This window comes from Coregonus lavaretus (assembly GCF_964263955.1).
Source record: "Coregonus lavaretus genome assembly, chromosome: 17".
Classification (NCBI taxonomy): Eukaryota; Metazoa; Chordata; class Actinopteri; order Salmoniformes; family Salmonidae; genus Coregonus; species Coregonus lavaretus.
Genome location: NC_140004.1, coordinates 25,813,919 through 25,831,134, shown reverse-complemented (window position 1 = coordinate 25,831,134; position 17,216 = coordinate 25,813,919). Strand labels below are relative to the sequence as shown.

The 17,216-nt window shown below is 48.4% G+C and overlaps 1 protein-coding gene across 2 annotated transcripts in view; it reads left to right on the top strand.

Moving 5' to 3' along the window:
* emid1 (EMI domain containing 1) overlaps positions 1-17,216 on the top strand; it is a 93,316-nt gene that overhangs the window by 53,400 nt on the left and 22,700 nt on the right. For both annotated transcript variants that reach the window (XM_084181415.1, XM_084181414.1), the window contains one exon: positions 14,932-15,036. In XM_084181415.1, the coding sequence (XP_084037541.1) occupies positions 14,932-15,036 (105 nt within the window). The remainder of the gene's footprint in view (positions 1-14,931; positions 15,037-17,216) is intronic.

Here is a 17,216-nt window from a genome sequence, read left to right as displayed (position 1 = left end):
CCTGGACTACGGCTAACAGCTCCCTGTCCCCAACATCATAGTTGCGCTCCGCCGAGCTGAGCTTCTTGGAGTAGAACGCACAGGGGCGGAGTTTAGGTGGCGTGCCGGACCGCTGTGACAGAACTGCCCCAATACCGGTCTCGGACGCGTCTACCTCTACTTGGAATGGCAAAGAGGGATCCGGATGCGCCAGCACAGGAGCCGAGGTGAACAGGTTCTTTAGTTTGACAAATGCCCTGTCCGCCTCAGCCGACCACTGCAAACGAACCTGACCCCCCTTTAGCAGGGACGTAAAGGGAGCTGCAACCTGTCCAAAACCCCGAATAAACCTCCGGTAGTAATTAGCAAAACCCAAGAACTGCTGCACCTCTTTTACCGTTGTTGGAGTTTGCCAATTACACACGGCCGATACCCGGTCTACCTCTATCTCCACACCAGACGCGGACAACCGATAACCCAAAAAGGAGACGGACTCCTGGAAGAACAGGCATTTCTCTGCCTTGACATACAAGTCATGCTCCAACAGTCTTCTCAACACTCGGCGCACCTGGGTTACATGCTCGGCTCGTGTAGAAGAATACACTAGGATGTCGTCGATGTAAACTACTACACCCTGCCCATGCATGTCCCGGAAAATCTCGTCAACAAAGGATTGGAAGACTGAAGGAGCATTCATTAACCCGTATGGCATGACGAGATACTCGTAATGACCCGAGGTGGTGCTAAATGCTGTTTTCCATTCATCCCCCTCCCTAATGCGCACCAGATTATACGCGCTCCTGAGATCCAACTTTGTGAAGAACCGCGCTCCGCGTAACGATTCCGTCATCGTCGCAATCAGTGGAAGTGGGTAACTGTATTTAACTGTGATCTGATTGAGACTACGGTAATCAATACACGGGCGCAATCCCCCGTCCTTCTTCTTCACAAAGAAGAAACTCGAGGAGACCGGGGAAGTGGAGGACCGTATGTATCCCTGTGCCAAGGACTCGGCTATGTAAGTCTCCATAGCCGCTGTCTCCTCTTGAGACAGGGGATACACACGACTCCGTGGCAGAGCCGCTCCTGTTTGGAGATTTATCGCACAGTCCCCCTGTCTATGAGGAGGTAGCCGTGTTGCCCTCGATTTGCTAAACACAAGTGCTAAATCCTCATACTCAGGGGGAATGCGCAGTGCGGGCACTTGGTTCGGACTCTCTACCGAGGTCGCCCCTACGGAAACACCTAAACATCTCCCTACACACTGGGCAGACCACTCCATAAGAGCTCTCTGTTGCCACGCTATGGTAGGATCATGGGTGCTTAACCAGGGAAGGCCCAACACCACGGGGTACGCAGGAGAGTCAATCAGATAAAACTGAATGATCTCCTCATGACCCCCCTGCGTCGTCATCGTCAGTGGTGCTGTGACCTCCCTGATCAGGCCCGACCCCAACGGCCGGCTGTCTAATGCGTGGACAGGAAATGGAGCTTCTACCGGCCGAAGGGGAATTCCTAACCTACAACAAAATGCCCGATCAATAAAGTTCCCAGCTGCGCCTGAATCTACTAGCGCCTTATGCTGGGAATGAGGTGCCACCTGTGGAAATTTCACAGGAATACTCATGTGACCAACAGAAAGCTCTGGGTAAGTGGGGCGCCTGCTCACCTGAAATGACTCCCCAGTGCGTGGCCTGTTGTCACCTCTCCCAGGAGACCCTCCCCAGCACCTGGCCGCGGTGTGTCCTCCACGACCACAGGTGGTGCAGGGGATGGCCCCCCTCGGGTTACCTCTCCTCCTCTCTCTAGCGCCAGCACCCCCGAGCTCCATGGGAATCGGCTCGGAGGTGCTGGAGGGCGGAATGGACGACCCCCACTCGGGACGTCCGCGGGTAGCCAGCAGGGTGTCTAGACGGATGGAAATGTCCACCAACTGGTCGAACGACAGGTTGGTGTCCCTGCAGGCCAGCTCACGACGAACGTCCTCTCGTAGGCTACACCGGTAGTGGTCGATGAGGGCCCTCTCATTCCACCCCGCATCCGCTGCTAGTGTCCGGAACTCCAGTGCGAACTCCTGTGCGCTCCTCTTCTCCTGTCGGAGGTGGAACAGACGCTCTCCCGCCGCTTTCCCCTCAGGTGGATGATCGAAGACAGCCCTGAAGCGGCGGGAGAACTCCGCGTAGGTGATGGTTGCGGCGTCTATTCCCCTCCATTCGGCGTTGGCCCACTCCAACGCCTTGCCGGATAGACAGGAGATGAGGGCGGAGACGCTCTCGTATCCCGAGGGCGCCGGGTGTATGGTGGCCAGGTAAAGTTCCACCTGCAGGAGAAATCCCTGACACCCGGCTGCAGAACCGTCATATGCCCTCGGGAGCGAGAGCCGAATGCCACTGGGTTCCGGTGCTGAGAGAGGAGGACTGGCCGTTGGTGATGGGATGTTGTAAGAGTGCGTGGGCACCTCTCGATTCACCAATCGGCGCAGAGTGTTGGACACATCCTCCATGGCGGCCCCGAGTTGCCGGATCATGGTGTCCTGGTAGTTGATCCGGTCTTCCAGGGATTCGGGTGCCGCCGCTGTTCCTGCTGACTCCATGGTGGTGTGTTGTTCTGTCAGAAGGGAACCGATGTGGATGTGGTGGAGGAGTCAGGCGCAGGACACAGAGGTTAAGTCCAACAGACTTTAATAATCCAAAGTCAAATGTCCAAAAGTAACACGACCTCGACAAAACAAGAGGCGAGGGAGAATTACGCATACACGCGTAAACACTAAACATAAAACAAACAGAGTGCAAACACGTAGCTCCGAACAGCATGACAGTGAAAACAACACCCAATCATACTAGTGCAAAACAAGGAACTTATACGACACGTAATCAACACACAAATGGACACAGGTGTAACAGACAGACAAAAGCAATCAAATAACGAAACATAGAGCGGTGGCAGCTAGTACTCCGGGGACGGCGAACGCCGAAGCCTGCCCGAACCAGGAGGAGGAGCAGTCTCGGCCGAAACCGTGACACATATTCATTATATAAATAGGCCCTTTTAATTTTGTCTGGCTTGCCGTTCCAAATAAAATTGAATAGTTTTTTCTCATATAATTTAAAAAACTGTTCGCTAGGCGTAGGCAAGACCATAAGCAAATAGGTAAACTGGGATAATACTAAAGAGGTAAACTACATGGTAATGTAAAAATTGTATTTTTTAGTGATCCAATACGTAATCTAGTACATTTGTCATAATTTGGTTGTAATCCAGAGTGGTTAGAAAATGGATCTAGATCCTCTATGAGGCTGTGGAGGGATTCTAGTTGTGGATTTAAAAGAAAACATGAATCATCATGTGTTGATTCTTGTTTGTTTATGGCCCCATACAGTTAGTTGTGTGCCAAATTGGTGTTGGCTTGTGGAGGGATGTGATAATTACGGATGAGAACTCTCTAGGTAGATAAAAGGGTCTGCAGCTTACCATGAGATATTCTATATCAGGTGAGCAAAAGCTCAAGATTTCCTTCACACTGGAAGCAGTGCACCAGTTGTTGTTTATGAAGAGGCACACCCTCCTCCTTTGGACTTGCCCGAGGCTGACTAGGAGGGGTTCTTCATATTATCTAGAAAATACATATATTTGATCATTTGTTTCTATGTACCGAACTTTTCTTTTACATGTAGCTATTCCTTCCTGCGTTTTTATGCATTAAGGTTTTGTAGTCGGCCCAAACCGACAGTGACGTTTCTATCTGTGAAGAGTATAAAGGCCATCTAAATCAAGGCCTCTGAGACCCAGCTATCTGTCCGCTGCTTGGCCCCCCCTCACCGCGCCTGTCTCTCTCTGCTGCTCCCAGCTCATTTATAGCACACAGGATTAAGGAAGGTTTACGGTTTGCTGTTGGAGCAGAATATTGCAGAGAGGGGTGTTGGAATATAGTCAGTCAATGCATTAGAGCAAAACCTTTGTTTTTTGTTGCCATGGGTACCGTTACACGGTTGTCATAGGGGGCTCTTGATTTTTTGGGTTGTTTAGGTGGGTGGTGATGGGGGTGTTTTAAGCCTTTTATTAATAAGCCTTGCCCTCATCTGCTCTCACATACAGTGCTATGGGCTGATGGAGCAACACCGTTTACTCCCACAGAACCTTCTGTATATAGCATTAGACATGGGGCAGGATGTTTAGCTGCATGGCTGGACTGGGCTGCTTTATGCTTGGCTGGCGTTGTGGGCAGAGTGGGGTGAGTTGACGGTGTGTCCTAAATGGCACCCTATTCCCTATATAATGTACTACCTTTGGTCTACCAGTAGTGCATTACATAGGGGCCCTGGTCAAAAGTTGTGCACTAAATAGGGAATAGGGTGCACAACTTAATGAGCCAGGCCAGAGTACAGGGTTCACTGGCCAAGAATTCCCCCAGAATCGTGTTGTTGCAGGGTGTCTTGGTGCAGCAAACCAAAGTGTGTGAAATAGCCCTCACCACTGTTCTTACCTGGGGTTTTAGATCAGTGTTCTTGGCTTGAAAGCTGAATTTTTCCTAATCTCACAATTTTCAAAAATGTTCAAGAGTGCAATACAATACATGCCTCTTAAGGCGCTTCTAACGACTGTGTGTATATTTACTATGTGTTGTCAAATTCAGCTACTCTATTCCTCAGTGGGTGTGATTTTGTTTTAGAATTTATGCATCGTGAGCATGGACTTCATATCTCATTGCAAAGTATTAATATATAGCAGTGGAGGCTGCTGAGGGGAGGACATCTCATAATAATGTCTGGAATGGAGTGAATGGAATGGTGTCAAACACGTGTTTGATACCATTCCATTTACTCCATTCCAGACATTATTATGAGCCATCCTCCCCTCAGCAGCCTCCACTGATACATAGTAATGTATAGTAATGCACAGTATCGTAGCTGCTCTGTACTTGCTATGTCCAACCTCAGTGAGCAGGGAAAGGCTGTGTCTGTGGTTATATCTGTGGCTGTGGCTGTGGAGAGTGTGTGTGTGTATGGAGGTCAGTAGGCAGGCCTATTCCTGGGCCCAGTTGTTTTTGGAACACTTGTTCTTTGAGCCGTTTGTGGCTGTGTGTTGGCTGAGAGGACTGGGTTTTAATTGCTGTGCTGTGTCAGGACGGGAAGGGAGGAGGTCACAGACGGTCCCTCACTGTCACTCTAAACACACAACAGAGGATAGTGTGGTTTCACCCAGGCACTGTCAGTAGTACAATGCTCCTGGTTTTAATGGTCTTCCTGGTGACCACAGGACAGGGGAATGAGGGGAGGAGGAGGAGGAGGAAGAGGAAGAGGAAGAGGAAGAGGAAGAGGAAGAGGAAGAGGAAGAGGAGGGAGGGAATGCTAAGACACATCACAGGACAATACTCTTCTTGCGTTCAGAGAGAGAGAGAGAGAGAGAGAGAGAGAGAGAGAGAGAGAGAGAGAGAGAGATTTGACCCCAATAATCCTCTGCATTATCATTAACAGCAGACTTGTACATTTCCTCAGTGAAAACAATGTACTGAGCAAATGTCAAATTGGCTTTTTACCAAATTATCGTACGACAGACCACATATTCACCCTGCACACCCTAATTGACAAACAAACAAACCAAAACAAAGGCAAAGTCTTCTCATGCTTTGTTGATTTCAAAATAGCTTTTGACTAAATTTGGCACGAGGGTCTGCTATACAAATTGATGGAAAGCGGTGTTGGGGGAAAACCATACGACATTATAAAATCCATGTACACAAACAACAAGTGTGCATTTAAAATTGGCAAAAAACACACACATTTCTTTCCACAGGGCCGTGGGGTGAGACAGGGATGCAGCTTTATCCCCACTCTCTTCAACATATATATCAACGAATTGGCGAGGGCATTAGAACAGTCTGCTGCACCTGGCCTCACCTTACTAGAATCTGAACTCAAATGTCTACTCTTTGCTGATGATCTGGTGCTTCTGTCCCCAACCAAGGAGGGCCTACAGCAGCACCTAGATCTTTTGCACAGATTTTGTCAGACCTGGGCCCTGACAGTAAATCTCAGGAAGACAAAAATTATGGTGTTCCAAAAAAAGGTCCAGTTGTCAGGACCACAAATACAAATTCCATCTAGAGACTTGTCGTGTTTGGAGGACAAAGAATGCTGAGTTGCATCCAAAGAACACCATACCTACTGTGAAAGGGACCAGGACGACTGATCCGTGTAAAGGAAAGAATGAATGGGGCCATGTATCGTGAGATTTTTTGTGAAAACCTCCTTCCATCAGCAAGGGCATTGAAGATGAAACGTGGCTGGGTCTTTCAGCATGACAATGATCCCAAACACACTGCCCGGGCAACGAAGGAGTGGCTTCGAAAGAAGCATTTCAAGGTCCTGGAGTGGCCTAGCCAGTCTCCAGATCTCAACCCCATAGAAAATCTTTGGAGGGAGTTGAAAGTCCGTGTTGCCCAAAAACATCACTGCTCTAGAGGAGATCTGCATGGAGCAATGGGCCAAAATACCAGCAACAGTGTGTGAAAACCTTGTGAAGACTTACAGAAAACGTTTGACCTGTGTCATTGCCAACAAAGGGTATACAACAAAGTATTGAGAAACTTTTGTTATTGACCAAATACTTATTTTCCACCATAATCTGCAAATAAATTCATCAAAAATCCTACAATGTGATTTTCTGGAGAAAAAAAATCTCATTTTGTCTGTCATAGTTGACGTGTACCTATGATGAAAATTACAGGCCTCTCTCATCTTTTTAAGTGGGAGAACTTGCACAATTGGTGGCTGACTAAATACTTTTTTTCCCCACTGTAAACTTCCGACTTCAACTGTATTTCCCTCAGATTACAAAGACCCACAAAGAATGTGAAAACAACTCCAATTTTGATAAACTCCCATATCAATTGGGTGAAATACCACAGTGTGCCATCACAGCAGCATGATTTGTGACCTGTTGCCACAAGAAAAGCGCAACCAGTGAAGAACAAACACCATTGTAAATACAACCCATATTTATGTTGATTTATTTTCCTTTTGTACTTTAACGATTTGCACATCATTATAACACTATACATAGCCATAATATGACATCTGAAATGTCTCTATTCCTCTGAAACGTTTGTGAGTGTAATGTTTACTGTTAATTTTTTATTGTTTATTTAACTTTTGTTTATTATCTCTTTCACTTGCTTTGGCAATGTAAACATATGTTTCCCATGCCAATAAATCTATTTGAATTTAATTGAATTGAGAGAGGAGGGAGAGTGATGAGAGCGGCGTCTGCATGCAGGTCAGCTGGGGTCACAAGACGGGGACATGAAAGGAAGGAGATTTTATAGTTTTCCAATGTTTTTGTGTCCTTCTTAATAAAAAGTGATGGTAACGTCAGCCTTTGCCTCATGTACTTATTGGACATCTGTTACCTTCAAGCGGAGGAAATGTTTAAAAAGCGTGGGGCGGATTTATGGTGCAGCCCATCCCAACCGCACGCCGTCTCAAACGCAGCATGCTTCACTTCCCCAGATGTGCTCGCCGCTAATGTTTGCCACTTTACACAGACCACAGCGTTGTTTGTTTTTGCGGCACCAAGATAATTGTTTCCTTTTCGCCATACGGGGGGATGAAGGGGATGTTTCTACTTTTAATATCTTATTTTTTTAAACCATGTTTAGCCTTGCTTTTTTCGCATCTGTTTGTTGGAATATAGGATTTCAGAATAGTTTTATTTTCTGTGGCTTGCTCTATGAGCACACCCAGTTGTTGTTGTTGTGGGCATCCAGACATCATGTTGGTGAGATGAAACTTACTGAGAGGACTGACAGAGTGCTGAAGCAGATAAGAGAAAAATAATAGGGATATTTTGGAGAGAGAAATAAAGTGGTCAGGCAGCAAGAGAGGGAGGTACTCTAGTTAGTATACTCAAAGGTCAGAGGGAAAGTGAGGGGATTATTAAACAGAGCTCATTGTTTCTGTATTCACTATTATAGTCATTATTATTTATGAGAGTGCCTTGGAGCGATTCTCAGCAGTGAAGACTGTCAGGTGGGCCAGAGGACTGGACTCCAGTGTAGGTAACCACATATCAGGCAGTTGGCAAATGATAAGCAGAGGGTTAGAGAGGAGTGGAGGGAGAAGTGGGAGGGGAGGGAAATTAAGTTAAAGGCTGCCGATAGCAACCAGTCAGTCTGACAGGGTCCCAGTAGGAGCAGATGTGGATGTTCCAGACAGACAGACAGACAGACAGACAGGCAGATAGACACCAGTGCCGCATACAGCCATGCCAGGCTCTACTCTGTAATTATAGACTACTGTCTGCCAGTGAGAAGGAGAGGAGGGGGGGGGGGGGGGGGGGGGGCAACCAGGCCCCACAGAGCCGTCTGAGACACGGACCCTGCCCCTGCCATCAGCCTCACCACAGGTATGGGAGAGAGAGAGCGGGAGGGAGAGGGAGAGGGGGCAGGAGAGAGGAAGAGAGGGGGCAGAAGGAGCAGCCCCTGTCTGGGAAGAGGAGGTGGGAGGAGAGGTAGAAAACCTATTTTTCCGGTGGAAGATTAGAGGTCTGTCTGCGTGCACATCTGGATGGAATAGATGAGCTGCCAGGGCACTACACTACTGTAGGAACTACTGAGGAAGAATGCTGTTGTTCTCCCTGCCTCCTGCATCACCTTGCATGTGTGTGTGTGTGTTTGTGTGTATATGTGTGCATTTACGTGTGTGCATGTGCGCGTGCACGGGAGCTTGTGCGCGTGTACGGATGCGTGTGTGTGTGTGTGTTTGGCTGTGCTCCATATTATGGGACCATCTGGTCTGCTCTGTGGAGGAGCTGGTGTGGGTTAGTGCCACCCTGCTGAGTCTGTCTGTCTTCCCTGTAGAGGCCAGGTAAAGGTAAACTCAGCGATATGACGTAGGTGCACAAAGTAAACAGCATAGTGGGTCAATTTCCGCAACAATTAAGAGTGTTGAAGCGCGAGGCTAAACTCCCCCACAGTTTTGGTCCCGTACTAATCTATTGTGGACAGATTTACATGTAAACGGGAAGTGACAACTTTGTGAGAATTTTACTTCTGGGTAACCGAGATTAGTCCCGTACCTACCACGCTCTAACATCATGAAGCGAACCCATACACATGCGCAGATACTGGGTGTGACTGTGTGGGAGCGAAGTCTTGCAATCTCGCTCATCGTAATATCTGCGGTGGTGCTCGTGGCAATGTCATTTAGCTGAGTCTACCTTTAACAGCTCATCTGGAATCAGAACAAGAGGAAAGCATTAGAATGAAGTCAGTAACTGCAACCACACAAGTTCCAACACTCCATTGAGTGGCCATGCCAAGTGTTTGTTGAAGATCCCAGGCAGTCTCAGTCTGTTCTCAGACCCATTTGTGATGGAGTTATGAAGGTCTAGCCTAGTGGAGGTGGCGGGAGGGAGGGAGGGAGGGAGTGTGTGTCTGGAGGCCAGGGCTCTCCTGTCTGACTGTCTGGTCTGCCTGCCGGCCTGCTGGTGTTGACTGATGAAGTGAGATGTGTCTGTAGGAGGTGAGAGCCCCTCCCTTGACCCTCCACCACCCCACCCCTCACCTCAGGGTCCTAGAGGCCATGTCTGGTTTCAGTTGCAGTTTGTCTGGCCCAACACCTCTGCAGCAGGTCTGCTCACAACAACAGCCATAGCAGTGTGTGTTTGTGTGTGTAGACAAATATGTTTGAGTGTCCTTGTAAAGACTCTGTCAGCTTAACCTACCCTTATAGTGAATTCTGGAGATAGTCCATGTTGGCCCAAGGACACCCACCCCCCCCTCCCTACACCTGCCCCTAATTACAGAGTCCCACAGGAACCCAGTGGGCACTGCAGTGTGAGAAGAGATTGTGGGCCTCACCATTGCAGGCAGAGGTGGGGGCTCACTGGAGAGTGGCAGTTCATGATGTAGGCCGTCCCTCCCTCTCAGCCAATCACCTAATAAAAGCAAAGCTGGAATCCTGGGAAAGCACTATAAACGCTGGAGGGCAGGTTTGGGTTGGCCCACTGAGGATGAGCCCCGGGTCGGTCGCGGTGACGATACCATGGTCCCAACGTAACTTTGGAGATGGAAGCCATGTGTAGATAGAGAGAGAGCGAGAGAGAGCGAGAGCGCGAGAGAGAGAGAGAGAGAGAGAGCGAGAGAGAGAGAGAGAGAGAGAGAGAGAGAGAGAGAGAGAGAGAGAGAGAGAGAGAGGAGAGAACTGGAGGAGCATCACCCCAATTTGTTATCATATGCCCTTTTTGGTCATACTAATAAACCAGTGAAACTGCTGGGTCAGCACTCATAGGCAAAGAGTAGCCAGCCACTCTGTAGGGAATATTTGCAGGATCAGAATTTTGTCTAATAGTAGTGCATCTACAGATGCATCCAAATCTTTGTTCATATGCCCCAGTGGTCTTTAGTCTTCATGAAGGCTTCAGCAGCAGCGTGACAGAGACAAACTCCCTGGCCTGGCTGGTCAGCAGCACCCAGTCACTCTCTGAGCAGACATATGTTGTATCAGATCAGGAGGATTCCTCCCTCCCCTCCCAAACCCAGCCCAGCCCAGCTCTGTGTTGACTGGATAGGCTGTGTCCACAGCTGCTCCCTGCTCCCTCAGACCTCATACCTCCCCATGGGAACCTCTGGCTCTGAGCTAAACCAGTCTTATGAAACTCAAGCTAAAGGAGGAGGAGGAGGGGCAGCCAGAGCCCCTGTGCTGTGGTAAAATCACATCGTTTAAATGTACACCTCGTTGTTGATTAAACTCCACCAAGGCCAACACTGAGACGAGATGTGTGTGAGCTTGCATATAATCACCCTCACACCATTACAGACCATATGTATTGAGAAACAAAGAGACATTTTAGCCATAGAAATACCTCCACAAGACAGGCCTTCCTAGCACGAGGACTGTGTCTGTCTGCACAGGGTTATGTCTTTTGCATATCATAGAGAGAATAAATGAACCAGGGCAAATAATGAGCTAAGGAGAGGGAGCCGAGAGTGAGTTGGAGCATTAACTGGCTCTGTAAAGAGAGGAAGGGGGAAATATGCTCTCTGGGCTGGCTGGGCTCTCTGCAGAATGGTCTGGTTTATTTTCACTGGGAGGATATCACTGGAGGACTGACCTTGGATACATTTATAAGGCTACACACACACACACACACACACACATACACACAAATACACACACACACACACACACACACATGTTTGTTGTACTATCCTTGAGGGGACCAAAACATTTATTCCCTAACCCCTAACCCTTAACCTTAACCCTTAATGTATATATATATATGTATATTCCGGAATTTTTCTGGATTATGTATGTATTTATTTATTTATTGCTAGGTATTACTACAGTGTTGGAGCTAGAAACACAAACATTTCACTGCACCTGCAATAACATCTGCAAATCTGTGTTCGCGACCAATAAACGTTGATTTAATTTGACACACACACACACACACACACAAACACACAAGCCTGCTGGTTGGTGAGAATTTGGCCTCCTCTCTGAGTGTGATGGCTCCCAGCCCACTCTCCCTGTGACCGTGTGCTGTCAGGGGCCTCCCCCGGACTGCCACGGAGGGCCCTCAGGGGCTGCTTAAAGGGTGTTGGAGGGAGGGAGTTATTTGGGTAACCACAGTCATAGAGGGGGAAGGGGTTATGCTTTTTGGAAGATTGTTAGCAAGACTGCCAAGACCCCCCTCCCCTGCGCCTACTGCCAGTACTGCCACACACACATACACACACACACACACACACACACACACACACACACACACACACACACACACACAGCTGTGGATAATTGTATAACACTAATGAGATTTTAGTTAACCCTGACACTGCAGTGGTGTGACCTTCACCCCTCTCCCTGTGTCTCCTGAGAGAGTTCCACAAGGCAGGTCAGGCCAGTGGGGAGGAAATGACTTGTCAGTGTTTGTAAACAGTGTAAAACTCCCCCCTGTGCTGTGCTCTGTGTCCTGTCCTGTCCTGTCAGCCCCAGAGCCTGGAACCAGACACAGAGCTGATGTCAGGACGACCTCTCCTCTCTCCACAGGAGTCTCCTCTAATGAAGAGCTCTGTTTCAAATGCTGATTAGGGCCCAGAGCAGCACAGGGTCAAGGGTCAAACGCACTCAGGCAAGTCTCTCTGACCCCCCCCCCCCCCCCCCCTTTAGCCGAGAGAGAGAGAGAGAGAGAGAGAGAGAGAGAGAGAGAGAGAGAGAGAGAGAGAGAGAGAGAGAGAGAGATGTTGACTTGCTTTGGCAATGTTAACATACATTTCCCATGCCAATAAAGCCTTTAAATTGAAATTGAATTGAGAGAGAGAGAGAGACCAGTCATTAGCCTTGACATTGTTACTCTTGGCCCAGATGAATAGATCACACTCAGCACATCCAAGTCAACACACACTGCTTCACAGACACTGTCTATGGGAATATAGGGGAATAAGTTGTCTTGTTATCTTGTGATTTCTCAAACTTGAAACATGATCAGGCCGAGTGAATGAAAGAGAGAGTGAGAGAATGAAAGTTAGGCAGTTGGGGTGTGTGGGGGATGGTTGTCTGAGTGCCAAAGCCAGCTGAATGTTTTATACAATGTATTTGAGTGTGGGTGGAGGGATCTTGGCACTTGAATGGTCTATAGTCTAAAGAGAAAAGAGGTGCTGTCTGTCGGAAAGGGAGGCTAGGTTAGAGGTGCCTTCAGTGCGTTCTGGAGCAGGGGTATATTATCAATTCCGAGCCAATTTGAAATCGGACACAGTCATCAATATGAGCCGGTCTCCATAGGACACTTCAATTGAGCCCCCCCCCCACCACCACCATACACACACACACAGAGATACACTCTCAAATAGACAGGCAGAAAGACGGACATGTAGCAGAACAAAGCGTGTGTTCACTCCCCGATCGAAGTTCGCCGCTAATTTTACATTCTTACTGAAATGGAAGACAGGGCTTTTAGGAGTATTTCTTTACACATTCCTCAGAACATACCATTGCTTTACAGTCTCAGCTCTAACCTTGTTTAATTTCCACATGCACTAATAGTAACCCGCTGAGAAAGCCTTTCAACCCAAAACATAGAAAATCAAAACCACAAAGATTGAGGGCAAGTGCCTGGAGCAGGGTCCATTTACACAAAGCCTTTTCACACTGTTCTTTTCCCTTTTTCCTCCTCTCTCTTTATGGCCACTAACTCTTTCTGTCGTGATCTCTTTTGTCCTCTTTTGCTCTCTCCCACTCACTGAACTCTAAACAGAACATGAACTCTCTGTACTGTATCTCTGTCTGTGCTGTCACTGACAAGCATCAATAGCGCATAATATATATTATGGTAAGTGTGGCTGACTGTGTGTGTGACACATAGAGATTGAGTGAGTTCTTGACGGAGTATAATAGTCTCTCCCTGCCCCTGAAAGGGTTGCAGGTGCTATTTCCAGGCAGTGTTGGCCAGTAGTTTGCAGTGTGTTTGGCTCCAGCTGACTCTGAGAGGAGTGAGGTGCTGAACCCAGACTCTTGTTTGTGCCCGCAGCACCTGGGTCATACAGACACAACAACACTAACACACACAGAGCAGACAGTCTGGGACTCCACAAAGGTCTGCCCATTCAAAACATCCCCAACCAGCAGGAACACAAACTCCCATAGGCAAGATAGAATAGACTGAAAGTGCTGAAACTGTTTTTATACTCAATAAAATCATACCAACATGAAAGCAGTTTGGCCAAGTGCAGCTTTTGTTGTTTGTGAATTTGATATAATTGCAATGTACAGATCATTTGATCACTCTTTTGCTGCTGAGAATTTTTCTGCACAGCAAGAAATGCTAACTTGTAGTGTATTCAAGGTTTAAAAGGCTTCTAACGTTTGTAATTTTCCCTTTAAAATGCTAGAATTGATTTTCCCTAAAGAAAAATGTATCAACCCCACAAAAAAATGTCCATTGATTATAATCCACATAATAATTCACATTTCCTGTTGCTGGCTGGAAACTGGCTCAAATTAAGATCCTACATCTGTAGGATGTTTATGGTATGGTATTTGGAATTTATTAGGATCCCCATTAGCTGTTGCGATAGCAGCAGCTACTCTCCCTGGTGTCCACACAAAACATGACACATTACATAATACAGAACATTAATAGACAAGAACTCAAAGACAGAACTAAATCAATTGTAAACAAGAAAAATATAACTAAAAGGTTCTGTACTGACTCAATAGTGACTCAATTCAGTAGCATCTAGACTATCAGTTATACATTCATATCAGTACATACATACACATCAAATCATTTGTTTAAATAGCGGAGAGGCGTTGAAGTGCCGTGAAGCTGTTTTTGAAAGCCAGGTCTGATGTTCACTTGAGCAATCTGAGATGGAATGGAGTTCCATGCAATCATGGCTCTATGGATGGGATATAGGACAGAGATAAAAGTCACGCCTGCTCTAGCACCATCATCCCCCTTTCTATCCATTCCTCCATCCGTCCATCCCTCTCCCCTGTGGTCCTCACCTGCTGGCCCACCCTGACTGTGGTGTTGGTGAGGTCACCTGATAGAGAGAAGTTCCCGGTCTCCTTACAGTCACAGGACACTAGAGAGTTATTGTCCAGGGCTTTCAGAGCAAAACTCTCTCATGCAGTCCAGCTTGCCTGCCACAGTGCTTCATCATAATCAGAATGCCAAATAATTTGAATAAAAATAATGGAATAAAAAAAGAATACTGAATTGACAAGGGAATATTGGCACCCGTGAGCATTCCGAAATTGAGTGAAAATACTTTGTGGGAGGGTTGGTATTTTCTTGTTGATGTGTACTGATTGTGCTGTTGTCTGGAAGCCTCACTGCTTATCAGGGCCATTTGCATGAGTGACTTAGTGCATCATAACGGAATGACGTCTGTATGTCCTCACTGTGTGGTCCACTGAACTGACTCCTCTTCATCCTCTTCCTCTTCAGAGTCAGGAAACCAGCTGGTGGCTCAGGAGGCGGTGAGGAAGCCGTCCACTCTCCGCCGACCTCCTGCCCCGGCCCGCACAGGAACAGGGGAGCAGCTCTCCACCAGTAAAAACCACAACCCTAACACTCTCTCATACAGTACTTTAACACCTGGAACCATACTTCTCTTTTGAATATCGTCAGACTCAGAACACCTAGGATCCCATTTATCTCCTTTACAACGTTTTGTTTTAACACTCAGGCCCCATGTTTCTCATATTCACTGAAGTACATTTTTGGAAGTGCTTTTTGCAGATATCGATACTTGTCCACATACACTACCATTTAAAAGTTTGGGGTCACTTAGAAATGTCCTTGTTTTCGAAAGAAAAGCAATTTCTTTGTCCATTAAATTAACATCAAATTGATCAGAAATACCGTGTAGACATTGTTAATGTTGTAAATGGCTATTGTAGCTGGAAACTGCAGATTTTTTATGGAATATTGTGACGAGTACTGAGGATACAAAGAGGCAGGACGCAGACGCAGGAATCAACAATGTAAAGGTTTACTTAACACTGAGCAAGAGAACAACAAAGAGCGAGTACACGACAAGACACTGACAATCACACACAACACAACACTGAACAGTCCAGGGCTATATAGGGGTGGTGATGAGATGAGGTGCAGGTGCGCTGGAGGTGATTAGGGTGCGTTGGGTTTCCATTCCGGTGTTGCCGAGGTGGTGCGCTCAGATCGGTGGCTCAATAGACCGGCGAATCAGAGCGCCGGAGGGGAGCAACGGGAGGGGGCGTACCCCGGGGGACGGCATCCGCCAGAGGACCAGGAACCACCGGCCTGAGGAGAGACACATGAAAAGTGGGTGAGACACGGTAGTGAGGGGGAAGGAGCAGCCGGTACGATACCTAATTTATCTGCCGGAGGACTTTAAACGGCCCCACAAACCGGGGGCTCAGTTTCTTGCAGGGCAGGTGGAGAGGGAGGTTTTTTGTGGACAGCCAGACACGATCACCAGGCTGGAATACGGGGGCCTCACTTCGGTGGCGGTCAGCTTGTTCCTTCTGCCGATGAATGGCCCTCTGGAGGTGGACATGGGCAGCATCCCAGACCTGTCCGGCCCTGTGGGCGCATCGGTCTGGCTGGGTGTCCAAGGGGCCAGGGCCGGCTGGTACCCCAGGATGTACTGGAAGGGAGTGAGCCCTGTGGAGGAGTGAACGAGGGAGTTCTGGGCATATTCTGCCGATGAATGGCCCTCTGGAGGTGGACATGGGCAGCATCCCAGACCTGTCCGGCCCTGTGGGCGCATCGGTCTGGCTGGGTGTCCAAGGGGCCAGGGCCGGCTGGTACCCCAGGATGTACTGGAAGGGAGTGAGCCCTGTGGAGGAGTGAACGAGGGAGTTCTGGGCATATTCTGCCCAGGGTAGAAACCTTGCCCACTCACCCTGCCGGTCCTGACAGTGGCAGCGAAGAAACCTCCCCAGCTCCTGGTTCATGCGCTCCACCTGCCCATTCGACTGAGGCCTATACCCGGAAGTGAGGCTGGCCGTGGCCCCGATCTTCTCCAGGAAAGCCTTCCACACTCGGGAGGTGAATTGGGGGCCATGGTCCGAGACGATGTCCTCCGGAAGTCCATAATGCCGTAAGACCTGTTGGAACAGGACCTCAGCGACCTGGAAAGCAGAAGGAAGACCAGTTAGTAGCAAATAACGGCATGATTTGGAGAACCGATCTACGACCACCAGGACTGTGGTGAAGCCGTCAGAACGTGGGAGGTCGGTGACAAAGTCTATGGACAGGTGTGACCAAGCTCGCTGAGGCACTGGGAGAGGAACTAGTTTGCCTGCCGGGGCATTCCGAGGTGTCTTCGTTTGGGCACATACGAAACAGGAGTTGATATAGCGGGAGACATCAGTAGCCAAGGTGGGCCACCAGTATTTTTGTGAGAGAGAATGTAGGGTGCGCGTCATACCGGAGTGCCCTGCCGTAAAGGTGGTGTGCGCCCAGATCTGCAGGCGGTCACGGACCCTGGTGGGTACATACACGCGCCCAGGAGGCGCTGGGTCCTCCTGAGCCGCCAGGTCGGATGTCTTTGTCCACATCCCAAACGACAGGTGCCACGATGAGAGACGGTGGCAGGATAGGACCCCCTAAATCCTTCCTTTCTCCGGTATGGTACATCCTGGAGAGTGCGTCGGCTTTCACATTCTGGGATCCTGGGCGGTAGGACAGAATAAACTGAAAGCGAGTTAGAAATTGGACCCACCTGGCTTGACGAGAGTTCATCC